The 26,748-nt window shown below is 48.3% G+C and overlaps 1 protein-coding gene and 1 pseudogene across 4 annotated transcripts; both read right to left on the bottom strand.

The window, feature by feature from the left end:
• Positions 1-334: 334 nt before the first annotated feature.
• LOC131764215 (ras-related protein Rab-9A-like) lies at positions 335-4,270 on the bottom strand (annotated as a pseudogene).
• On the bottom strand, positions 4,209-26,748 carry TRIM26 (tripartite motif containing 26). 4 transcript variants are annotated; one of them, XM_059075440.2, is made up of 8 exons: positions 26,593-26,748; positions 13,862-14,349; positions 13,602-13,697; positions 12,058-12,288; positions 7,743-7,765; positions 7,136-7,251; positions 6,862-6,894; positions 4,209-6,348 (listed from the first exon to the last, which is right to left on the bottom strand). In XM_059075440.2, the coding sequence occupies exons 2-8, from the start codon at positions 14,297-14,299 to the stop codon at positions 5,663-5,665; spliced, it is 1,623 nt and encodes a 540-aa protein (XP_058931423.1). In that variant the 5' UTR covers positions 14,300-14,349; positions 26,593-26,748; the 3' UTR covers positions 4,209-5,662. The 4 variants fall into 4 exon arrangements, with proteins under 4 accessions (XP_058931423.1, XP_066862641.1, XP_066862642.1 ...); XM_067006540.1 differs by having other exon boundaries at positions 13,862-14,466; positions 26,593-26,736; XM_067006541.1 differs by lacking the exon at positions 13,602-13,697 and having other exon boundaries at positions 13,862-14,466; positions 26,593-26,709.

Below are 26,748 nucleotides of genomic sequence, written 5' to 3'. Positions count from 1 at the left end.
AGTTGATTTCCAAAAGTCACCTCATTAACATAAAGCTACTTGTTATTCATAACAAGCCACCCATTTCACCTTTATGGCTCTGAAGCATTTTCAGGAACTGAGGACAAAAGATCAAATATTATAACAAAAGATGCTCCCATTGTTTTTATCCCACTTCTCCATTTTCCTGGGGAAAAAACAGTAACTTCTAGAATACTCAAATGTTTTGTTTTAATTATAAAGCCTTGGTCATCTCATTTATTAGCTCTGTAACATGCATATTTAAACATTATTAGACAACCGTTAACAATTTATAAAGGTAAGGTGCCATTATTGAGTAATTAGATTATCCTGTGAGTGGACGTGTCCCTTCTTCCACCAACAAGGCAGCAATATGGTTAGTTTAATTTCATGAGTACATGATCCATTGCTGCAAACGCTAATTCTCTTCTCCACCCTGTGCTTATCTGTGCAAGTGTGTGAGCTGGTTAGATCACACGGGCAACCTCTCGAACTTCAATAGTAAGAGGAGCTGGGCTTGGCCTTTCGATGCAGACTCACCGAGTCCGTCTGCATCAAGTGATCTGACCTATCCTTGGTAGCAAGCACTCTTTGAACTGCTTCCTCAAAGGCTGCAGCGACATTCGTGGCATCTTTTGCACTTGTTGCAAAGTAAGGATAGTCGCTGTTGTCCCTGCACCAGGCTTATGCTTCTTCTGCAGACAACTGCTGCTCTCTGATGTCAACCCTGTTACCCAAAATCACAAAAGGAAAGCTTTTGGGGTCTTTCACATCCACATATGAATTCTTTTTTCCAGTTACTCAAGTTCCGGAAGCTCTGAGAATCATCGACGCAGGCAACAGTCAGAACCTCTGTAAAATGGTGTCCTTAGGCTTCTGAATCGCTCTTGACCAACGTGTCCCAAATCTGCATGGTAACAAAATGTCCATCCACCTCCAAATCTTTACTTAAAAATTCCACATCTATTGTATGGAAGAGCTGGGTATCAAACTTATTAGTCACATATCTGTTCATTACAGAACTCTTCCAACTCCACCATCTCCAAGGAGAATTACTTTTCAGAACCCTTAATTGTTCAGTTCAAACATCAACATTATCTCTAGGACTGTCTGGAAGATTCACCTGAACACGGACAACAAGGAAAGCGGTTCACCACTGTGCCGGGCTCATTATAGGAGTGCAGGGAGTTTCTCACGGTCACACGGAGGAAGCCTGGGAGCCCCACTCCGGTCAAGGACCTGGCAGGCAGGAAGCGTCCGTGGCACTGCTGACCCTCGAACTTCTGAAAGAATTGCCATTAAACTAAATTTCCGTTCTCAGTTAAATTCTAGCTCCAGAATGAGGAGGAAATGAAATTCACAGAGAAAAAAAAAAGGTAGTTTACCACAAACCTTTGCTGAGAGATCTCACATTTCCCTCTCGGGAAGAGGGAAACTAAAGCCAGGAGGAAATGTGGGGGGGTAGTGCGGGGATGCAAGAGGCAGCCATAAGGGGCACTGACGAACACGTGAGAAGCAGGAGGAAGCATTAAGTCCGTAGAACAACGATAACAATGGCTAACTGGAGGCATATTAAGACAAGGCGTGTACAAGATGTTTTCAGACATCAAAGTATGAAGGAAGGGACTTCCCTGGTAGCCTAATGGTTAAGAATCCCCCTGCCAATGCAGGGCACACGGGTTTGAGCCCTGGTCTGGGAAGATCCCACATGCTGCGGAGCAGCTAAGCCCATGCGCCACAACGACTGAAGCCCGCGCGCCTAGAGCCCGTGCTCCGCAACAAAGAGTAGCCCCCCCTCCCCGCTCCCCGCAACTAGAGAAAGCCCGCGCAGCAACGAAGACCCAACACAGCCAAAAATAAATTTTTTTTAAAAAGAAAAAAATTTTTTAAATATGAAGGAAAACCTGTATGAGAAGTAAAAGTAATCATGGTTTACCTCATGGTGTAAATCACTTGGACATACACATGGTAATGAACATATTCAAGTACTGCGTTGGCCAAAAAGTTCGTTCAGTTAATGAATACGTTGTTCAAGAAAGTTCTTGGTGGGCTTCCCTGGTGGCGCAGTGGTTGAGAGCCCGCCTGCCAATGCAGGGGACACGGGTTCGCGCCCTGGTCCAGGAAGATCCCACATGCTGCGGAGCGGCTGGGCCCGTGAGCCATGGCCGCTGAGCCTGCGCGTCCGGAGCCTGTGCTCCGCAACGGGAGAGGCCACAGCAGTGAGAGGCCCGCGTACCGCAAAAAAAAAAAAAGAAAAAAAAAAAAAGAAAGTTCTTGGTGAAAATGAAAAATGTGTCTTATTTTTACTTAAAACTGAAGCGAACTTTTTGACCAACCCTATACTTACCTGATGTTAGGTCTATATTGAAGGGATGGGAATGCGTGGGGAGTGTGTGTGTGTGTGTGTGTGTGTGTGTGTGTGTGTGTGTGTGTGTGGTGAGAAACAGGGAGAACAGAGCTAAATCTTCCTTCTCCACAGTGTAAAATTAGAGGATAATGCCCCAAACTCATGTTATTTACAAAAAATGAAGGTGAACACCAAAATAGTCTGCTAAAAAACGATGAACTAGGCGACTGGGGAGAGGAATAGGGCAGGGCACTGTTCTTTTTTCATCTGTAATAAGCACTGTAGATATATTTGACCATATGTGCAAGTGTAGCTCATAAAAAACAACTTAAAAATATGAATATAAAAAATTTTTTAAATCTGTTGAATAAATCTTACTGGCAACTTTCTGTACTAGGATGGCATCATACATTTTTATTATTACACATTTTTATTATTTTGCAAGGGTCTTCTATGCTGACACTTTTTATCTTCTACAGTTTATTTTCGGAGTATGACACTCATAAAACTCATTAAAGCAACAATGATCTGAATGCATTAATACTTTGTTCAAATGGAAATGTTCCCATTTTAATAACTATTAGCTTTTAATTATACAATAATCACCTAAAAGTTTCAAAAATTCCTCACTGTTGTATAAAAACTCTTTCCAAGAAAGGGTAAAAGGCATTTTGAGAATATGAAATTCTTTCATAAATAAAGGGTTAGTAGTGTATAATTTTAGGGGACAGTTCACATCAACCAACAAAATAAATTTAAATTTTCAAGAATATGCTAGTCATCAGATGCAGAAAGACAAACATCATATGATATCACTTACGTGTGGAATAAGATGATACAAATGAACTTATTTACAAAACAGAAACAGACTCACAGACTTCAAAAACAACCTTATGGTTATCGAAGGGGAAAGGGGCAGGGAGGGATAAATTAGGAGTTTGGGATTAATATATACACTACTATATATAAAATAGATAAGCAACAAGGACCTACTGTACAGCACAGGAAACCTTACTCAATATTCTGTAATAACCTATACAGGAAAAGAATCTGAAAAAGAATCGATATATGTATATGCATAACTGAATCACTTTGCTGTACACCCGAAACTAACACAACACTGTGAATCAACTATACTCCAACATAAAATAAGAAATTTAAAACAGATTATGTTAATAAATATTGTCTCTCAAGATTCAAAAGTGAATTAAGACTTTATTATAATTATGCATGTCTTATTTCTAATAATCGACACATTTTACATATTTGTATTTAGAAAGAAAAAATAAATTTAAGAGGGAAAACATTAATGAGTCCACAAATGGGAGCACAGGGAGGAGATATGCCCTTTGCCAGTAGTATAATATTAGAGGTACTTTCTGTAATCCTCCCTCTTCTACCTTTCAGATGGCAATTTTTAAAAAACCAAAAAGAACAGACAAAAAATAGTGAGATAGTTGAATGTTAGGAGACAGAATTGAATCTTTGTAGTTTATATTTCCTTTGGGGCACTGCTTATTTTCCAGGGAAGGACTGTGGGTGCGCCGTGCTGGACATTACCTTTCTCGCAGGAGCCCCATGCTCCACAGGTGCTGGATCTCAGCGCAGGGCCACGACTGCAGGAGCGGAAGAGCAAGGTGGAACCTTGGCGTTGGCTGATCTGTGTCCCATGGGGAGCTCTTCTTTGGGGACTTGCACAAATGACAGCATGTGTGCAAGCAGAGTTGCAGAGTTCTAAAGGACCCAGAAGGGGCCCAGTAGAAAAACCCTGGGCTACTGCTATCGACAGAACCTCTCTGTAGCCACAGACTGTGAAGGTCGGTAATATTTGAGTTACAATAAAATATATACGAATCCGGGCTGTTCATTCACCAAGTTTTTATTGAGCACCTACCCTGTGCCCAGCACTGCACTAGGTGCCATGGAGAATACAAGAGAAGTATAAGATACAGTGTCCACCCTCAAGGAGCTTACAAAACTAGAGGCAGAAATCAGATGTACATGTGACTCAGGCAGCATGTGATATATACAAAGAGTACAACTACAGATAATGTAGTGGCTAAGAGATGCCCGAGATCCACAGCAGCTGGGAAGAGTCTCTTAGAGCAGGGGAGGAGTTAAAACGGGCTAAGCAGGGGACTGGCAGAGTGCCTGGAATGGGCAAGGACAAAGGCTGCGAGGTAATCTAGCTGGAGCAGGAGCTTGTGCTAAACTGTGGGCACTAGTGGAGCCTGGACAGAGGCTGGGACTTGGTTTGGGCCCGTGGGCAGTGAGGATACGCTTTGATCCCTCTCTTGATATGAAGACCTGGTGGCTTGCTGGGGACGCCTGCTGCCCTCCTCTCCTCTCCCGGCACAAATGGAAGCTGGATGTTGAGTAGAGCCAGTGACAGAAGTTTAATACATACCCTGCTGCAAAAACTGATCAGGGCTTCCAAGGCAGGGGAGTTTTTGCTTGACTGGATATTTGCCCTGGTGCTTTCATATGAACTGACCAAGAGGAGGGTATTTTGGATTCTTATAAAAACTCTCCTCAAGAGGACCAACCCAGAGATAATTCATTGATCACCAATCACCACTGTTACCCCAAAGCCACATATATCTAGATCCTTCCCCTCAGACCACAGATGGCTTCAGGGAGTCCCACCTCCGGGTAATGGAAACCTCACATGCTCAGCCCTGGTCTCAGAGAAGCATGGACTCCGCTCTGGACCTTATGAGGAGATGCTTTCCACTTGCACTCCAGGCGGCTTAAACGGCCTGGGAAGCCTCAGTGGATTTTCATTCAGTTCATTTCCAACATTTTCATGTATGTTTAACTCCGCAATGGGGTGGCAGTAGGCGTGTTTAAAGTGCCAAGGGAGGTAGGCAGCAGAGTAGATTTGGGCAAAGGAGAAGCCATGGGATTGGAGGGCAGTAAAATGGTCTTGGGTGTAATAGTCAGATGGTCTCTCCCAAGAACAGCTGGCATGGGATGCCATACAGGGCAAGAAAGTGCTGCCTCGCCTCTTACTCAACAAGGAGAGGGCAGAGCTGGGTCAAAGGCAGTGGGCAGGAGGGAGGGAGAAGCCCTGTGGACTTCAGAGTCAGAAGTCAGCACGGGAACCCCAGGAGGCGGGAGAGGACCCCGAGAGCAGGATGGATGGAACAGCACTGAGTGAGGTCCCAAGGGGGCCACAGCCACAAGGAGGGAGGGGCAGCAGACACGGGTCCCTCCCCTGGGCTGCTCCAGGTGCTCCAGCCAGGCACCTCCTCTCCAGGAACTCCAGAGCAGTGAAGCATCAGTGGGTGTGGGGCCGGGAGCGAGAGTTGGGGCTCAGGGCCTCAGCAGGAGGCGTGTTCCCGGCCACTTGAGCCACAGGAAGGGGAGCAGGCGCCGGGTGAAGGTGGCAGTGAAGGTGTAGATGAGTTCTTGCGACTCTGCGTTGGTGAAAGTCACGGTGCCCCCTTCGTAATCCAGGGCGATGCCCACTCTCCGGGGCCGCAGTGCCGGGAAGAGTTCGGCCTCGGGGCTGGTGTTGGCCCAGATGCCCGCGGAGGAGAGGCGTAGCGCCCACACGCCGTCCTCCGGCCGCAGGGAGAGGTCGCCCTTCCTCTTCACCGAGTCTCTGGCCACCCCCACCATGCAGCTTTCCAGAACTTCCTCCTCCTCCTCCTCCTCCTCTTCTTCCTCTTCATCCCCCAATGATTCCTCGTCCTCATCCGTTTCCCAATCATCATATCCGTCCCCATAGCCGGCCTCCTCTTCCTCCTCCTCCTCTTCCCCCTCTTCCTCCTCGTCCCCCTCCTCTTCATCCTCGGACCAGCCCTCCCTCTCCACCTCCACCTCCCAGTAGACCTTGCCCCAGGTGAAGCCCTTACTGCCCAGCACCCCCGGCTCACAGTCAAACTGCTGGGGGTGCAGGTACGCACTCTGGTACAGGCCGCTGTAGGTCACACACTTCCAGTCCTCCGACAGCTGCAGGTACCCACTGGCCGACTGTGGGTCTAGGGTGACACTCACTGTGGGGACAAAGAAAGAAGTAGCGGTGTTGCCAGCGGACCAGGAGGGGCCCCCCCGGTCTCCACAGCAGGGCTGCCACACTGCACGATCCAAGGGGTGCGCTCCACACCTGTGGCAGCGTGAACAGGCCCCTCAGGGGTATGTGACGTGAGGCCTGACTGCAGGGCCAGAGGCAGCACAGCAGCAGGGCCTGGGGCAGAGAGTTCGCTCCGCATACAGGAGCCACGTGACAGGGCAGATGAGAAGGAACTCGGTCACAGGGAAAAGGATTGGCGGCAGGACCTCTGAGGACAGAATAAGCAAACATGGGCAGGAAAGGTCAGAGGCTCCAGTGGAGGGCTCTACTGCAGACGACGGGTAGAATAGTCAGAAAATGCAAGGTGGGGACTTCAGAAGTGCAGCTGGGAAACTCTCCCTGCTGTACAAGAGAATGGGCCACCTGGAGGCAGGATTCTGTGGGGAGAGTATTCTTTATCTGAGGCAAATCTAGGAACCATCCTTTGGATACTTACCTGTCTTATATTCTAAGTCTCTTAGCAGCTTCCCTGGGGAGAAAAAAGGAGAGCAATGACCCTCAAGCCCAGCAAACCTATGAACCTGTTTCTCACTTGGTCAGTATTAATTTCGTGACAAGGCTCCATCCCTGAGATCCCAAGAAGGGAAAAACAAACAGGAGACCTCAGAGGAATGAGGTCAGAGAATCCGACACGAAGGAGCCAGGTACCCTCTTCTCAAAGCGGCACCCCAGCTCCTGACTCCCACCCCAAGGCCCTCCCCAACCCCTACCTTGGAATTCTCTCAGGCTCCGCTGCAGAGACAGAAGTCTATCTGAGAATTCTCCTGTCCTTTTTTTAACCACACGAGCAATGGGTTTCCCAATCCAGAACTTCTTCCGTGGATACCTGAGAAGATGACAGACAAACCTGCTACTTCGCTCTTCCTACATTTCTCTCAATCCTCATGACAATTTATGAAGGGGGAGGGAAAGTTATGATTATCCCCAGGTAATGGAAAAACAGGGCCTCAGAGGTACTAAGTGAACTGCCCAAGGCTGAGCCAAGACTTACAACCACCAGAAGACTCAACATTCAGAGCCCTTTTGTCTACCAACATGTGTTCTCATACCATCCTGTCCCGTCTCAGACAAGGATAGTGGACACAGGAGTGGGGATTATACAGAGAACTTGCTCCGGTGCAGAGCAAGTCTCCACCAATTCTCAAGGACGTGTTCTTGCTTCCCAGGAGAGAAGGTTATCAGGATGAACCATGCAATGTGGGAACCTCTGGCCTTATATCACACAGCCATTAATTCAGATGGATCATGGTCAAGGAACAGGGGAGGGGACAAAGGCACAGGGGAATGAGGTGCACCATGGAAAGGAAACTCTTTTACCTGTTTAAGAAGTCTCTGGTGTCCTGGAAGGGAAGAAAGCACAAGAGTCAATGTGAATCAAAGAAGACTTCATTCTTATGTACCAACATTATTAGACCGGGACACATCAGTGAACAAAACAAATGTGGTTCTTCCTTATGGAAATGACATTCTAGTGGCAGCAATGGATAAAACAAAAAGAAAACAAACAAAATAATCACAATGACAGAGCAAATGGGGGGGGGGGGCAGTAGAAGGGGATGACAGGCCAGCTTCTCTGAGAGGATGACACTTGTGCTGAGATTTGAAGAACTCAGTACTGGCCAGGTGAAGAATGGGAGGAAAGCAAGGTGGGAAAGGGCTTGGCAAAGGGGGCAGGGGACACATCATGCAGGCTGGACAGGCATAGCAAGGAGTTCAAATTTTGTTCTATGTTCAGTAGAAAGCCACCAAAGTGTTTCAAGTAGGGGAGTGATGTATGTGATCTGCTTTTCAAGTGGCTGAGACTGCTAAGTATCCTCCAGGATCTATTCTTCCCTTCTTCCTTTTAGTAATAGAACCTGTGGAGTAATAGCTGGGCAGAGGGCCACCCAACAGACAACTACACTTCCCAGATTCCCTTGTAACCAGGTTTGGTCATGTGACTAAGCTCCAGCCAATGGGATGCAAAAGGAAGCAATGACTATAATGTTGGGGTCACATCCTTTAAAAAAAGAAATTCCATTCTACTTCCTCTTTTTCCTTGGCTCAATTTTGGATATGATGGTGAGCCCTTGACAAAACAGCTGAGGACAACGTCCCTTGAGGTTAGTGGAACAACCAGATGGAAGTAACCAGCTTTCTGGATGACCTCATGGACAGCTGCCCTGACAGCTCTAGACCCCTCGTGTCTCAACTGTTTCTGGGAGGGAAATAACTTGTTTGATACAGTGACTAGCCAAAATCCCAAGTGACCAATCACTTGGCCATCCTGTATGGAATGGATTAAGAGAGGCAATGCCAACATCAGGGGGCAGTCTGGAGGCTGTTTATGGACCTGGCAAGAGATAACGATGCCCTGACTAGGGCAGTACAGTGGAGCCAGGGAAGCAGCACAATCTAGGCATTTTTGAGACAGACTGGGCATACTGGTGAAAGATAATCAAGGACAGGCCACGGCTTGCACAGGAGTGAGGATGGTGCTATCTGAGTGACAGGAGGGGGTAGAATGGGGAGGAGGTTCTTGCGAGATGCTGGTTATTTCTCTTTTGTAAGTCTAAATCCTCCATAATACTCTATAGTAATTTTTGCCTTCCTTTTACTCATCCCATAAATTTTAAGTGCTTATGTGTCAGACACCACTCTAGAAGCCTGAGACAGAGCAGGAAAAAAAAAAAGACACACACACACACACACACACACACACACACACACACACACAAATCCCTAGCAGTGGGAAGCAGAGAGCAAAGAATCAACATAACAAATCCATTATATGATGCTATTAAGTGATAGGTGCTATAGGAAGAAGACAGTAGTGTGGAGGGGGACTGGGTAAGGGTGGGGGCAGAGTGACCTCTTTGAGAGAGTGGGATTTGGGAAACAAATGGGATCGCCAAACTGTGGCTGCTGCAGACTGTTTCAGCAAGTCTCAGGAACAACTTGGGGTTTTGCTCGAGGGGAGGCCATCCAAGAGGTCAGAGCTACACCTCGCCCCCACCGTGAAGCAACTGACCAGAGACTGGTTGTGAGTTGCTGGAAAATCCTTCTACTCTGTCCCTCAAAACAAGTAAGTCCAAGCCAGCTTCAGAGGACGGGGGGACAAATCTTGAGACAGTGTGTGCCAACAGCTCTGCTGGGATACGTGACATAAAAAGGCAAATAAATGGGCAGTAGGTGGGTGCGGTTAGGGAGCCAAGAGGGCATGTTTTGTGACACAGGAGCTGCTAGAACAGAGAGAGAATGAGGCCCATCTAAGGGCTGAAGGTTGTGAGTGGCCCAGAGGGTGGGACCTGGAGCACCAGTGCTGGAACCCTTCTCTCAAAGGACGCAGAAGGGGAGACTGGGGAGTCCCGAGGAGACCTGCAGCCTCACACACTGGGCCTCCAGAGGGACGCAACCTGCCCAAGGCTCCTGGAGGGCCTCTCATCCCCCAGGCTCCTGGGGCTGTGGTCAAAGAGGCAGTCAGAGCAGAGAGGCTGGGGCAGGAATCACAGCAATGCTGGGTATTAAGAACCCTAAGGTTCTTCATGGGTGTGGATGGCGACCGACAGTAGAACAGGCAGAGGTACGCCCTGCCACCAGACCCTGCAAGGCGTGCCCAGGGCTGAACCAGGGGGCTTCATAATTCCCTCCAGACGGGCTCTCCTATCCCCTAGTTCCCTTTATTGTCTTCCCGATAGTCCCAGTCCAGAGATTTTTCCTTTTCTATTGCCTTTGTCAAAAGGTCTCTGTTTCTTTTTTTTTTTTTTTTTTTTTTTTTGCCACACCGCATGTCTTGTGGGATTTTTAGTTCCTCAACCAGGGATCGAACCCGGGCCCTAGGCAGTGAGAGTGCCAAGTCCCAACCACTGGACCACCAGGGAATTCCCTGTTTTTATCTCTCATCCTGTTGCTTCTCTCTCTCACCTCTCTCAGACTTTTGGATCAGGGCCCCTATCTTAGTAGGGCCTCATCTTTACTCTCCGTTGACAATCAACTAATCTCTGGTAAAATACTAATGACAGTTCAGGAGTGAGCGGTCCAGTTCCCCTGCAGCAAAAGCAAATCCAAACAAAACACACAGACAAAACCCACCAGCCCCCACATTTCCTTTACTGACTTTCAGCAGACACCCACCTGCTCTCCTTTCCCTCCTCCCACCTGGCCCCAGGGATGTCTTCAATCTGAGTGGTCTCAGAGGCACTGAAGGCTGGGCCTCTGCTGGCCCACAAGCTCTTCTGGGCAGACCGCGGAGAGGCTCCCCTCCAGGCAGACACGGCTAGATCTCAGGCCCCCCAGTACCCCAGCTATGTCCCCGCTCTCTTCCACAACAAGTACACATCCACATGGTGGCAGCGGCTGTGGAGAAAGGAAGGATGCGCACCCCTGGAGAGGGGGGAGGGGGTGGAGAGGCAGCAAGTGACCCAGTCAGACTCTGAGAGAGAAATTCTAGGGAACAGAATGACTTCTGGAGGAAAGGAAGGAACCAGAGAGACATTCCGGACAAAGTGAGAGAAAAGAAGAGCAAGAGGCCGGAGGCCTGTGAGTCAGGGCACCCGAGCTGGAGCTCTGACGTGATTCCTGACCTGCCCCACGGCCTGGGACAAACTCTTCCTCTCTTTGGTCGTCAGGGACTTCATCAGTGGGGGCTCGACCGGAAGAGTTCTATGTCCCCGCCAGTCCCGAGGCATGAGTCGGAATTCACAATGATGGAGAGGCAGGCAGAGGCTACCTGTGCCGGCCCGTGTACCCGGCAGACTCGCCATCTCTCCCCAGCATCCCGCCTCTGACTCACCCTGCCACTGGCCAGGGACGGCACTTCCCTAGAGGAGGTCCTGGGCGGTTCTGCTGCCGGCCAGCAGCCCCACCATGCAAGTGGAGGAGCTCCTCACACAGGCCTTCTCCTGGCCTGCAAGGGCAGAAAGATCGAGCATGCTCCCTCCAAAGGCCGCTGAGCCCTGTTTAAGGCAGTGTGACTCCTCTGAGAGGCTTGGGGTGGAAGGAGCTGTGGTGTCATTTCAACGTGGCAGCCTTTTCTCCAATCCATGACCCTCCCTTTCTCGGTGCCAAAGCTGCCTCTTCCGGGAGGTGTTCCGGAGGCACCCTGCCCACTCTCCACCTTATTCTCTGAGGCTGATTCCACAGTCCCAGAGAAAACCTCCGCCTTCGAGAAGTCTCCCTTCCCCAGCTACCCATCTCCTCCATACCCTCTGGGTTCTTGACAGAACCCGTGCTCAGACCTCCCTCAGCGACCCCTGACCCCACAGGCTTATTCATCTTCAGAACCATAAACAGCTTCCCCTGGACCAGTGTCTGCCAATGACTTGTTAGAAGACAGGCTCGTGACGGTAGTGATGAGCATGGAGGACACTAACGAAAATACTAATAACCTTCTCTTCCATTTCTACAACACTTTTCAAAATTTTAAACTCTTTATGTAGAAAATTTACTTTTTGAAGTGACAACATGCCAGTTATTTTATGCTCATGCAATCATTGCAATAAGTGGTGGGGATAAAGATTATCATCTCCATGCTTCAGATGAGAAAACTGAGGCCCCGAGAAGAAGTGACTCTCCCAAGGTCCTGTAAGTGAGTGGCAGGGCCAAGACCTGCTGTCCTGGTCTCCTGGCTCCCTGCCCCAGGGAGGTCTCTCACCTGCATAAGCTCTGCAGCCGGCTGCTGTGCCTTGCCCTCCAGCTCGGAGATGACCAGCGCCAGCCGGGCAAGCTCCCCGACGCCCCTGGTCTTGTACTTCTCCCTGCCCTCTGTGAGCTCCTGCTCCAGCTTCGCCAGCTGGTCCAGCAGGCGCTGTTCCCGCTCCCTCAGGAACTGGTGGCCCTGCTCAAACTCAGCCACGATGCACTGCCTCTGGTCCTGGAGCTTCTTCTGCAGGGGTGGGAAGGGGGAGAAGGGGGTGACACCTCCGCCCCGGGGTAGAAGATCCCTCCAGGATCTGGTGTAGGGGTGCACAGGCTGGCTCTTTGCCTCTCGTGCCCCTCGCTGACCCCATTCATGAATTCTACAGTGTTTGGGCTGGAAGGGGCTTTAGAGCTCTCCTGTGGCAACCTCCTTTCCTCAAAGAAGATACGGTAAGTCAGTCAGGTCAGTTCCCTCAGACACCATGGGATTGGAACCCTGACTGCCTGCCATTATCTGTTCTAGGTAAACCAGTATGTTCTGGGGCCCTGTAAGGAACATTATGAGCAAACACATTTTTCCCTCCTGGACACCCATCGCCGTGTGCTGCCTCCTCCAGGAAGTTTTCCTTGATTAATTTTATCCAAGCCTGACCAATCCTCTCTTCAGCATCCTCCCCATTATGTGTAAAATATCTGTGTGTACCCCATCCCTGCCATGTAGGACTATATCCTCTTCCCTCAGTGAAACTGTGGAATGTCTATGCTCAGGGACCATGTCCTTTCTTGCCCCCAAGTCTCCCTACCGAGTCCAGGCTGGGATCTGGTCAGCATCCTCGCACACTGAGCACCTGGAGGCACTCCTTGGATTGGGCCGTCTCCTGCTTCACTCTGTCCCTCTCCCAGGGCCTAACTGCTCACCGCCGGGACTGGCCCCAGCATCCCTCCACCCTCCAATGCCCACTTCCCCAACAGACTTTCCCCCAGAAAACTGGAACCTCTTATCAGTTTTTTCCCTCTGATCCCATCTCTCATCAAGCACACAACATGCTGCCTGTTTCCTAACTACTGGCAACCACAGGCGCAGGACTCGCTAGACACAGCGTCTTCAGAGCTGGTCGGGCCTTGCCTAGCCCACCCCTCTCAGCTCTCGTCCTGGAGCCAGCTCCCTCCTTCCAAACCCCCTGCTCCCCTCACTCTCAGGAACCATGTCTTTCTCCCTCTCTTTGAGAGGAAGAACGAAGCCAGGCCCTCCTCAGTTCCCTACACTCTGGCTCTACTGAGCAGACACGCCCTGCAGCTGAGGTGAGTCACAGAAGGAGAAGGACCTTAGCTGACATCCAGGCAACCCAGTCACCTGTGAGACGAGGAAGCAGGCCAAAGCCACAGAGCTCAGACCGGCAGGGCTTGGGCTATAACCCAGGCTTCCCGGCCATCAATCCGGTCGGGGCTCCCTCTCCCAGGGAGCTGGCTGCCTGCCGGCTGTGTCTCTACAAGCTCAAGAGCTCCTGCTCCACATGCCAATTGCCTGCCTCAGAGCTTTCCCTCAACAGCCTCACTTACCAGCACAGCCAGGATATCAGCTTCTCCCTTGGCCTGAAAGCCCTGAATTTTGTCTCTGTCTCTCCTTAGGGTACTCAGGTGGTTCAGGATTTTTTCCTGTAGAAAGACAAGCAGTGGGGATGCTCTGGGCTGAGGCAGGAGGGAGGACTCGGGCTGAGTCCTCGGCCAGCGAGAAGCCTTCTGAGGGGTCTGCGCCAGGCCTCGCCTCCGGGTGGGTGCCAAGCAGAGCATCCCTCCCTGCGGGGGTGAGGAGGGCTTACCCTGTGGGGCTGGGCCGCCTTCTCCACGAGGACAGCCGAGTGGGGCCTGTGCTCCCGGGACTCCCGGCACATGACACACAGCAGCTTGCCATCGTCCTCACAGTAGTAGTGCAGCTTCTCCTGGTGCCGCTCGCACAGCCTCGTGTCCTGCTGCTCCCGGGCCGCGTCCCCCGGCTGCCGGCCCTTGTCCACCTTCAGCCGCTCGATGTTCTCCACCAGGCTGGCCAGCTGCCACACTGGCCTGATATTCTCCTTCTTAAAAGGCTTCTTACACAGGGGGCAGACAGGGCGGCCCCCTGATGCGGGGCGGATGTCGGTGGTACAGCTGCGGCAGAAGACGTGGCCACAGTCAATGGTCACCGGGTCCCGCAGGTAATCGAGGCAGATGGAGCAGGTCACCTCCTCTTCCAGGCTCCGCAGTGGTGCCAACGCAGCCATGGTGTCCTGAGCTCAGAGGAGTCCCTGTTCACTGGTGGGGGCTTCTCCTCCTTGGAGACCAGACACGGAGTCAAGAGCAGGCACAGCAGAGGGGTAAAAATGGCAGCCTTGCACAAAGCTGCCAGCCCCAGCGATCGATCAGTCAGTCAATAGATACTCAGCAGCTCCTACGAGGCTCACACAGAATCAGAGCGAAAGGACCTTACCGATCCTCAAGTCCAATGCCCTCATTTTACAGATGAGGAAACTGAGGCCCAGAGAGGGTAGCTGCCACCAGCCCATGCCACGCTGTTGGGAAAGCACTCCTACCTCAAGACCCTTTCCTTCCATCTGTTGGGAAATTGCTCTAATATACCAATTTTGATAGAACAAGGCACCAGATAACTACCTGCTGAAAAACTGTCATAATATACAAATCTACAATGTCTATTATGTGTACAGTGCTGCCTCACTTCTGCAGTGCATGGGCTGCACAACTGTTCATGGGGGGCCCTGACAGAGTCAGGAGACTCCTTTGTCTTCCCTGTAGATCTCAGGTATCAAGGACTAAGCGCACTGAGGTTCTTTACCAAGACTCAAGAAGCGTCAAGAGTCTGAGTTCTGGTGTCCTCCTTTATAGATGTTTCCTTGGGCTGTGCTGAAGTTTTGGCTTGGTTCACTTCCGCCAGAAAGCAGGTGTCTACCCAGATTCAGCCTGCCGGCAGAGCACGACCTGACCACACCAGACTCGTTCTCCGCTGTGCCTCCCTGTGCAGCTGGCCTGGCTGCTCTACTGCTAACAAGGGTGACTGAGACCAAGGTGGGAGGAAGCCTCAGGTGGCTTGCGACCGTGATGTGCTGATGAGGGCTTGGCCGTAAGAGGGAGCACAGAAGCTGAGCACAGAGAGGACTTTAGTCCTGTTTACCTCTGCAGCCCTGGACCACTTCCTGTCTGAGGTTAGGAGTCTCAGCACACCTAACCCAACAGCTTCCTCCTGCCCCTGACACTGTGTGACAAGACAGAACTCATTTAAGTACTCTGAGCCTCAGTTTATCCATCCGTAAAATGGGGAGAGTGATACTTACCTTCAAGGGTTTCTAAGTGGGTTGAGTAAAAGAATTATGTTGAAAATACTAAGCATAAGTGCGGTATAGAGGGGGAATCTAGGAGAGAACCCAGAACCCGCGGTTCCCAAATCCAGTGAGTGTTCAAAGCACAAGTAGAGCAAGAGTGGAAATTTAAAGTGAGGATGAACCACCACAGTGACACACGAGCTCCAGAGTTAAAGCAAACGAGAGACTCATGGGGCAAACTGGGGAATCTGCTCTGCCGCAGACCCACAGAAGGACCCACGGGAGGCAATAAGCAGTCGCTGGGAAGACAGCCAGCAGACAGGGCGCGCAGGTTAACTGCGAGGCTGGAATGAAGCCGTTGGAACCACAGGCAAATCAATCTGATTACTGACTATGTACGTGAAAGTCCATTACAGCAGAGTTCAGTGGCCTTCAAGGTCTTTCACTGTAGTGACATGAATGAGCTAGAAATAAAGCTCCAAAGAGAAAACGACACAGGAATACAAAGTCTACTTCTTGAGGATCTAACGCAGCAATATATAAAAAGTGCTTTATAAAGTGAAAGTACTGTACAAATTTAAGGGATTATTTTACTGACAATGAACTCCAACTGGAAGCTCCAATGGATTTAGAGATGTGGGACTTGAAGAATGTGGAAAAGACCTGTACCTACAAAGCTCAAATGAAAGAATTAAGGAATTTAACTGGTAAATGAAGGTAATAAAGTGTTTAGAATGTTAATAACGGTAGTAAAAATCCTAGGAATTGCCTGGTCAACTCCCTGGTTTGTTGAGGAAGCGAGACTGACCCAGCAACTTGGAGGTGTAACACAGGAAAGGGTCCTGGTGCTGGTGATTCCTGTGGGTGCTGGAGCCCTTCACCAACTCACTTTGCTGAGGGGATTGGAAATTCAAAGGCTAAGGTTATTTGTTTCTTTTATTGCTGTAGGGGGATGGCATGTGTTTATCTTCAGGGCTGAGAATTTAACTCTGTTGCAAATGACCAGATGAATAAAAGGACTATGAAGAGCTCAGCTACAGCTCTCCGTCCACACAAAACCTGACACAATCAGGCGCCCTCATCACTTGGAGCAGGAGTTCTTAACCCAGGCTCCATGCTGGACTTTCACAGATCTTTAAACCCCCAACACTGTATGAAAATGGTCACTAATGTACTAGATGAAAGACCTGTCCAGGGATTACAGAAGAATGCTGGTGAGTAAGTGTAGGAGGGATGATAGAACTAGAAAAACACCATCTTGCAAGCTCCACTGTATAAGACAAGGATGATCATCAGATACTAAAACCATGACGTGCTAGGGGACAGGACAGTCCCATGGTACTAAGTACCACCCAGTGGGTTACTCCCTAATGTACCTTGATAAGGGAGAGATCTGGTGATGGCCTTAGTCAGTGACCAAATCCAGCATCACTAATAGAGGGACAAGTGTTTCTGGCATATGGTTCCCAATGTGGCACCATATGAACTGCACAATGTCACCTTTGAAGTAGTCGTGCCAAAAATGTTTGAGGTGGGACTTCCCCAGTGGCGCAGTGGTTAAGAATCTGCCTGCCAGTGCAGGGGACACAGGTTCGATCCCTGGTCCAGGAAGATTCCACATGCCGCAGAGCAAGTAAGCCCATGCACCACAACCACTGAGCCTGTGCACCACAACTACTGAAGCCTGTGTACCCCAGAGCCCGCACACTGCAACTACTGAGCCCACGTGCCACAACTACTGAAGCCTAGAGCCTGTGCTCTGCAACAAGAAGCCACCATAATGAGAGGCCCGCGCACCGCAACGAAGAGTTGCCCCTGCTCGCCGCAACTAGAGAAAGCCCACATGTAGCAACAAAGACCCAACGCAGCCAAAAATAAAAAAAGTTTGATGTGAATGAATCCAATCAAGTCTTTCAAACTACCTTCCAGTTTATAGAAAATATGAGGGTTAGAAGAATGAGTTAAGGCCCATCATCAGGAGACAGATAAATCCAGAATAGGAGATATTCCAGAAGACAACTGGCCTGGACTTTTAAAAAGTCAGTCATGAAAAATAAAACAGGATTGTTCTTGATTTGAAAAGACTAAAGAGAAATGACAATCAAACTCAAATACTTTGACTGGATCCTGGTTTTTTAAAAAAGCTATTAAAAACAGTTTGGGGACAATTAGAGGAAATTTGACAAAAGACTAGGTATTCGATCATATTAAGAAATTATTATTGATTTTTTAATAGCATTTATTGAAGTTATGTATGAGAATGTACATACTGTCAGGCAACACATGCTGCAGTATTTAGGACTGTATGACTACAACTTACTTTTAAATGGTTCAACAAAACAAAAGTCAGAAAAATTTTCTGAGGAGAGGGGCTAGAGTTTTCCATCCTTCTTAAAAGAATCTGTACAAGAGTCTGTAACTACCAAAGATGCTGAAAATCTCTAATAGACAGTTGATCGTGCCCAACACTTGTAGAAGCTCAATACATAGGTGCTGAACAAATGAATGGATTCAGAGGAAAGAAGGCAATGTTAATTGCACATGCATTTGTTTGAGAGTCTGCTGAAACTAACAAATGAAACACAGTACAGTCCTATGTTCAATCCCATAGCTTGGTTATATAGGCTCCATCCTGAATATATAACAAATATTGAAGATGGCTTACTCTGGCATTGCTGACTATGTATAAGACTTGAGGTATAAATCTGTGGGTTGAAACCAGGTTCAAGTTAGGGCTCTAACCCAACAGCCCAGCAACTAACAGCTTCTTGGTGACAGCATTTCTGTAGGACCCACCTTACCGGCCATTTATACATCTTATGTTATTTAATGCTCAGGATACTCTTCTGAGGAAACTGAAGCTCAGGGAGGGAAGCAACTTGCCCAAAAACACGTGGCTAGGAAGCAGTGTCTGGTGCTGATGCCTCAGCCCAATCTATTACAGTCTCTTCTCTGCCCAGGCAAACTGTAAAACGGGGCCTAATACCAGCTCCTTTGTCAGGAAGCTCGGATGAGGTCATCTCAATGGAAGGGCTTTGTAAACTGGAGAGTGCTGACAAAAGTAAAGGGGCATGTATTACTGCTGACGCTGAGCGAAAGCACTCTTGCCTTAGATTCGACAGGCAGCAGGGCTCCTGTATGAGACGCGGGCGGACCTGGGCTCACACCGCACAGCCAACCCTTTCGAGACGACACAAAACTGACCCTCTCCAAAACCCCTCCCCAACTTACCACGCTCCCCTGTGATTCTGCCTTTTCTATCATTTGTGCCTTTAGCATATTCTGATGATCTCGACAGGTTTTCACAATAAGGGGCAAAACTATCACACTCCTCTCCATTCCTTGTTCTCGGGTGGACAGAAACCACAGAAAGCCAGAGCCAGAAAAAGTCTTCACAACGACATGGTCCACCCTACTTCCTCTACCCAAATGAGAATTCTGAAACCTGAGGAAGTCGTTTCATGGATTACCTTCCACCAGAGGCCACTCACCCCTGCTCTGGGGTGGACAGGTCTTCTGTCCTTTCAATAAACCAAAAGCTGGTTTCAATTCCACAGAACCAGGCAGAACTGGAGACACTTCCGACGTTTTTTAGTTCCCCTTGCCCCACAATCCACCTGTCCCCTACAGCTCTCCGCATCTCCTAAATACCTACTCTACATATGTCAACAGACTGGCTGAGGTGACACCATGTAATTTCTGGCACACATTTCAGGATGTGGATGCCGTGCACAAGTGTTGGCTGCAAGAACCACTGTGACTTGTAAAAACTAGCTGAGGTTTCTCTTTTCATGGTTAGAATTCTGGTAGATAGACTTTATTAAGTTATGAAAAGAAACTTCTATTCCTACTATTTAGAGAATTATATATATATATTATACATACATGTATATATATATAACTTGATACATGATTTTTTCTTATATAGTCACGTGTTTTTAAAAATTCATTAATGTGATGAATTGTGTGAAAATATTTTCTTATAAGCCGTCTTTATTTAGGAATAAACCCTACTTGATTATGATGTATTATGTGTAATTTTAATAAAGTTTGATTCAGGTTAAAAAAAAAAAAAAAAAAAACTAGCTGAGGGAAGCATCGCTGCGAATGCCCACACCCTGTAAGGGACAGGTACTTACACTCTGCACCCACCCCTGCCCTGGTCCAGTTCCAGAGGGAAACAATCTAACTCTAGACCCCTGTTTCTTAATAGTTGCCAACTTCTACCCTAGCAGGTTCTAAACTTTCCCTCAACTTCCCATGGCTTTTGATGCCCCACACTTCGTCCCTCCTTCCTGCTGCCTTGGGCTCCTACATGCCACAGCAAGGGACCCTAGAAGACACTGAATCCCAGATGTGGACTCCAAGGCCCAGGGAGGTGAATGGAGGGGGCTGGATTTGCACCCTGGTCTCCAGGCTGCTTCTCAAGTCCACACATGGGGCTCCAAACAAGAGCCCCTTCTTCCTTGTGATCCTAAAGTGCTTAGCCTAGGGCTCCATGCCCTGTGGGAAGGCCATTTAAGGGCTCCTGGGGCTCCAGATTAAGCCTCATTTCTTAATCTGAAATAATCAAATTCTCCTAGAAGTAAACTTCTGTGAGACACCTCTAACAATGCAGGAAAGGACAGAATTCAGGGCAAAAAGCAAGTGATCTGGATCTGGATACTAGGAGTGGCCGTGCCCCTGCTGCCGACACCTGGACTCCCCAGATCTTTACAGGTCTGACTGTGGGCTGGGCACCAGGCAGTCTCAGGGGATGCCAGTTTGGTGGGCACATTGCTGAGGTCACACGTGGGTTACTTTTCCCCCACAGGTCAAGCATCACTGGTGCTCTGAGGCACAGTGCAGGCCACGCAAACCCCCGGCCAGGCCGAGACATGCTCTGAACAGTGGAAATCCCCACAGGGCCCAGGGCCGGGCATGGAAGCTGCAGCCACTGGGAGTTGGATGGGACAAGGCTTTGAAGTGCTGCTGAGGCTTTTAAGTAGGAGGGTGTCAAAATTCATTCAACAGTTAATAGGTATTTACTAAGGGCCAGGCACTGAGGATACAACAGAGAACAAAAATGGGACCCAGAGCTTACATCTAGTGACATAACTGAGTGATCCTTTAGAAGCTGCAATCAGAGCTAACTGTGGGGATTATACAATCCTCAAGGCTTTCCCGATTTACTTAAACCTCCTCTCTTCACTGCCTAGTGTCAGGCACCGCAGCCTTCCTTTCATCCCTCAAACATATCCTGCCACGTGTTAAAACACAGGTTCGCTCATGTAACCACCCTGGTTAATTTCCAGGCTCCAGGGATAAAGTGAAAACTCCTTCCCATGCTCTGTGAGGTCGCCGATAATCTAGGCCCAGGCCTTGTCTCCAGGCTCATTTCCTGCCATTGCCCACCTCAAACTCGACCCCACAGCCAAACCAAACCCCTCTCTAAGCCTCCACAAGTGCCATGCTCTTTCCTGCCTGAACCCTTTGAAAATGGTGTTCCCTCTGAATAGAACCCCATTCCTTTCCTTCTTAGTAGACACCTTTTCCAGCTTGAAGTCTCAGCTGAAAGCCACCTCCTCTTTCCGGACCTGTCACACTGAGTCCACATGCTCTCTCCCTTATACAGCCCCCCAGCACTCCACACTGCACTGGATACTTCTATGCAATCGTGAGTCCCTACTTATTATAATAATTAAACACCAGCTTTTCCCACCGCGTTGGACGGAGACTGTGTCCGCCTTATCCCCAGAATCTAGCACAGTGCCTGACACAGAGGAAACATGAAAAACTGGCTGAGAAGCGAATAAAGCACAGGCACAGAGCATCTGATGCCCACAAAATGCCTCCTAAGTATCTGCTGAACGAGTGCAAGAAATCTCAGCCACTTGTCCTTTCCCTCCAGCAAGATGAGAAAGTACTAGAGAGAAGTGATTTCTTCAGATTTCCTGCAGAACAGTGGGCTGCAATCACCAGCACACCCCCAGTCGTGGTATCCAAGGTTTGGCTCCAGGAACGTACAGAAACCAGGAGAGAAGAAAAAGCTGTGTCCCGGGAAATGGTTGTGATTATAATGGTGATAATCGCTCCTTCCCTCTTCTTTTATTTTACACTAGGTATGCACCCATGAACAAAACAGTTTATTTTTCCTGGTTTTGAGCATTTCAAATGAATGGACTCATTTTGCATTTGGGGGGGGGGTTCGATGGGCGGGGGGGGGACTATCTATGTCAAGTCTGTGAGGTTCACTCACATGATTGTGAGCCGATTTTGTTCATTTTCATTGCTTTATGACTGCATAATTCTACTTCTGATGTAGCCTATTTTTGTTTTTCGGCCACGCCATGCGGCTTGCAGGATCTTAGTTCCCCAACCAGGGATCGAACTCCGGCCCTCGGCAGTGGAAGTGCTGAGTCCTCACCACTGGACCACCAGGGAACTCCCTGATGTAGTCTACTTCTTATGGCCCCTGAGTTGTTTCCAGTTTGGGACAATTACAAACACTGCTCTGTGGCCATTTCTGCTCACATGCCCTAGTACACCCGGGCAAGCAGGATGCATCCCCAACTTAACTAGATCCAAAGGGGCTGTACCACCGCGTGTCCCCACTAGCAGGCTCCGAGCGCCCATGTTGCTCCAAAGCCTCACCAATACCTGATATTTCCATCTTTTAAATTTCTGCCATGGTGACTATAGGTAATAATACTGAATTGCACATTTGAAAGCAGCTAGGAGAGTAGATCCTAAAAGCCCTTAACACAAGAAGAAAAAACTTTGTAACTATACATGGTGACAGATGTTAATAGGACTATTGTGATCATTTTGCAATATATACAAATATCAAATAATTATGCTGTACACCTGAAACTAATGTAATGTTATATGTCGATTATACCTCAATTAAAAAAAACAATTAAATACGTAATAGATGCTTCACACTCTAAAAAAAAAAATTGCCAATCTGGTGAATGGGAAATAGAATCCCATTGTGTGTATGTATGTGTACGTATGTTTAATGCTTTAAAAAAATAATAAAAAGAAACAGCATGAAGAAAGGCCCAGTAACAGGCCAGGGAATCCGCCCTAAAGCAGCAGATCAGATTGTCCCGTGATCCAACTAGTAAGTGCTGTAAACGTTTATCTTTTGCAGGAACGGGTCCACCAGCTTCCATTCTTCCTTCCTCTGCTAACTTTACCCAGTTCCTTTCTGGGGATCATGTGCTTGGGGTAGAGCTCTACCCCCCAGCTCAGAGGTGGAACATGAGAAAGAGTCGTAAGCCCCCCTGGCCACAGTGCTTGCTTCAGGGTTGAGAACATGACTCAATTGCAGCCAGTCACAAGGAGACCTAGTTGAGTCATGGGGGAAGAAAGATTCTTGAGAACTTTTTCTCTAGAACTTGCAAGAAGTGAGGTCAAACGGTTTGGAGCTGCTAGAGCAGCTAGCCAGAGGGTTAGCCTGTTTGAAAATGAAGCCAACCCAGGGATGAAGTGAAAGAAACCAGGTTCTGATGGCATCTGGTGAAACCTGTATCGATCTGTGCCTGAAGCTAGCCTAACCTTGAACTTTTCTGTCACCGGAGCCAATAAATGCCAATAAATGCCCTTTCTGCCCAGCCAGCTTGGACTTCTCTATCATCTGACCTCCCCCATCCCCACCCCAAATTCCTGCCAGATACAGCAGAGGAAGTTATTGATGGTTACTAAGCTGAAATATACAAAAAGCTCATGCAAAAAAATCAGCCTCTTCATCTAGACAAAGCATTGGGCAAAGGTAGGTACTAAGTGGTAATTCTGTTCTCTCTGGGCCCCACAGGTAGAATACAACCTGCCAGGACATAACAGATCTCCAACCTGCTCCACTGTGGGTAAGGAGCAGGCAGAATCTTCTTCTACCCCAGCTGACATTCTAACCAAAGCCTAAAGTGAAGAGTCCTGGGTTAGGATGAAAACCCAGATTTTCACCCAGCCTCAGCTACTCTGCTGTGCAGCCCAGGGCTACAGTCTTGACTTTTCTGGGTCTCAATATCACCATGAAGTAATAGGGGTAGGAGGTAACATCCAGGCAATTCACAGGACAAATTGAAATAAAGGTTTGGCAAGCATACCAGAATATTTATTGTTCAACATAAAGTCACTGCTGTGATCAAGAGCCACCAAAGCAGAATAAACATAGATGATATCTTTGGATCAGGTATCCCAGTTTTATTGTTTTTTTGTTTGCTTGTTTGTTTGTTTTGACAATTGGTTATCAGACAGGAAAAAGCCAGTTTATCAAATTTAGTTTCTTCAAGATCATAAATGGAGTCAGTGAACTCAAAATCTGTGGGTTATTGAGATGGAGACAGTCTAACCATTCATTCCCCATTGGAAGGAGGGCCCTAAGCCACCAGCTAGGAAGTTACTACTTTAATCAAATTTGAGACACCCATGTCATTACATGTTTGCATCTCTGAAATGTGATAAATGGCATGCCATAATTTAACTGGCAAAATATTTTTTCTATGTGGAAATAAAATAATTGATGACATCTTAGATGTGGTGAAATGTAGCATATCTCGTACAAAGTGCTGCCAGGGTCCTCTAACACATGGAACTCATCCTGTCACCCTCCTGCTTCAAAACTCCTGAGGTCAAAGCTGAACAGCAGGTCACACAGGACCCCTACCCATCCAGCCTTGAATGCTAATGCAGAGACACTGAACTGGAAAGACAGCCCCTTCTTCACCGCCCCCTCTCCCCACCCCTTGCTCTTGTACATGAGCTTCTCAGTCCCAGCTCATCCATGAAAGCCTGAATCAGATATGCCCCCTTATCTGTGAGGTCCTTCCTGTGCCCATCCCACCTCTGAGCTGAATGAATTCCCTCCCTCGGGAAGCTCCTGCAGATACTACATTTCTATTATAGCACTATCATACCACTTCCTAACTGATATTTTTACCCATCTTTCTTCCAACCAGGATGTGAACCCAAGGGTCATGTCTCACCGATCTTTTCATATCTCCAGTATCGGGCACAAAGTCTGTAAATGTTTGTGAGGCTAAATGTTATCCCATGATTCCAGAGCCCCATATCTTCTTCATTCTCCCCCTCATCACACTCCCCTTCCCATTTTGCAATCTCGCTTCAGCAGGAGGCACCAAGGGCTCCCCTCAGATTAGACATTCTTGGCCACAAACATTACCCAGATCTCCTCCCTCTGCACATATAGTTTGGGGGGAAAGGTCACTGCATTTCTACCAAGTTGGCAAGTTTTAATTCACCCTGGATGCCAGCCAAATTAAGCCTTTGTTTTCCAAAACCAATTTCTTCCCATTCTCCATGTCATTTCCTATTCTGATCCTGGTGGGGTTTAAGTCTGAAGTCACCCCAAGAAGCCTCAATACCAACTACAGGCTCTCCTCTGCAGCTCGCAGTGTCTTTTGCAGCAGACACCCCAGTCTCAGCCCAGCCTATCACTGCCTTTGGGGGAAGTGACATCTACGAAGTTACCTACTGCCAGTGGGCCTCAGTTTCCTTACTGCTTAACAAGGTGAGAATAACGTCTTGTCAAGTTTGCCAGGCTGTTTGAACTTCAATCGAGGTCACATAAGTGAAAGTGTTTTCAACAGCAAAAAACTCTATAAAAATATATGCTAGAAAAGAGCACAGGAGCCAACTTAAAAGAACTCGCAATGGCTAAAGCTGTAACAAAACAAAGTGGTATTGAATTATATATAACCCAAAGTATAAAATAAATATCCATGAGTCCATACTGATACAAATAAATGATTGAATAAGTGAATAAATAAGACAAAACAGACAAATCTCCCACGCAGAAGAATTCCAAATAATATATGTACGGAGTTGCCCTTAAGGAGGCAGGAGATAATCCCACTCCTTAGGTCAGGGCTGCACACAGTCTGACTACTTTCCAAAGAATACAGTATGGAAGGGGGGTGGGGGGGCACAGGGGGGAGGAGAGGAAGAGTAACTTTACAGTGGAGAAGCCTGATTTTTCAGCCAGGTAATCAAGATCAGCATCAAGTTATAAAGCATGTTCCCTTGATGTGAAGTGATGAAAACAGCAATCTACCTCTGTGGTCTTCCTCCCAATAACCCATAAGCCCAGACTCGGGAGAAAAACAACAGACAAATTCCAATAGAGGGGCAGCCTATAATACACAAGAGGGGTATTCCTCAAAACTCTCAAGATCATCAAAATCAAAGTCTGAGAAACTGCCACAGCCACGGGGAGCATAATGAGAACTAACTGGAATATGGTAACCTGGGTGGGATCATGAAACAGAAAAAGTACTTAGGTAAAAACTAAGGAAATCTGAATACATTATGGATGCAGGCAAATAATAATGTATCGATACAGGTTCATTAATTGTAAAAAATGTTCCATATTAATGTAAGGTGTTAATAAATGAATGGGGAAAAGGTTTGGGGTATATGGAACTCTGTACTAGCTTCACGATTTTTCTATAAATCTAAAACTGTTCTAAAAAAGTCTTTTTTCAAAAATATGGAATTGCAGTTTGAGGAATATACGAAATAAAGTCTATTTTTTTTAAAAAGCTGATTCTTTTAAGCTTGGGGGGGTAACTCTATGGATTGATTTTTAGCTCAGGCACGGTCCCTGACACTGGTATTTGTTGCATGCGCGAACGAATATCATTCTCTGGAAGTGCACACAAACCGGTGTGGTGTCAAAATCTGGAATGTACTGGGAATTTGGAAGTGTTTGCCTCTCATAAGCTCCACAAAGGCAAATTTACACACTTTTCTAAGGCCATACAGGGTGAAAAGCAGCAGGCAAAATGCTGATGTGCTAATGGGCTGGAGGAGGGAGTGAATGCACAGCTCCAAGTATACGTGGCTAAACCGGTTTATTCTGACCAATTAAAAAACAAAAAACAACAACAAAACACCATGGCTCTGGTCCTGGAGCCTGACTGGCACTCTACTCGGCTCCAAGCAACGAGACCGTCATCTGGGTCCCGCTTACTTCTGGCTCTGGAGACAAGAATGGATGGGTGCCTGAGCTGGACACGGGAAAGCGAGGAAGACCCAAGAGGAGGGAGCGAATGGAGGCCCAAGCAAGCGGGAGGATTAGGCCGGGAGGGAGGACGCCGCGAACTTCACCCTTCTCCCGAGCCGGCCCAGCAGCCCGGCCTCGTTCCGCTCGCGCGGCCGCGTTCGGTTGCCCGGACCCCGGGGCGCTTGTGTGACTGCTGCTTTGCTGCATTTCTCACCGGGCGCCCCCTACTCACCGGTCCCCAGCTCCGGGCCGCGAATCCCGAGCTGGTGTTGCTTCTTTCCCGCGGCGGTCAGTTCCGGGTCGCGCTCCTCCGCCAGCACCCAGCGCGACGGCGCGTCCCCGCCCGGTAATCTCCGGGTTCTTTGGAGCCCTCCGCCGAGATTTCCCC

The sequence above is a fragment of the Kogia breviceps genome, chromosome 10 (assembly GCF_026419965.1).
Source record: "Kogia breviceps isolate mKogBre1 chromosome 10, mKogBre1 haplotype 1, whole genome shotgun sequence".
NCBI lineage: Eukaryota > Metazoa > Chordata > Mammalia > Artiodactyla > Physeteridae > Kogia > Kogia breviceps.
Note: the sequence above shows the minus strand (reverse complement) of the source record. Positions and strands in the feature narration are given on the sequence as shown.

Coding starts and splice junctions, on each gene's coding strand:
- TRIM26 (XM_059075440.2), bottom strand. CDS start 14,299: ATGGCTGCGTTGGCACCACTGCGGAGCCTGGAAGAGGAGGTGACCTGC. Junction 12,289..13,601: donor CTGATATCCTGGCTGTGCTG/GTAAGTGAGGCT, acceptor CCACCCCTGCAG/AAGAAGCTCCAGGACCAGAG. Junction 6,349..6,861: donor AGACTTAGAATATAAGACAG/GTAAGTATCCAA, acceptor TTGTCCCCACAG/TGAGTGTCACCCTAGACCCA.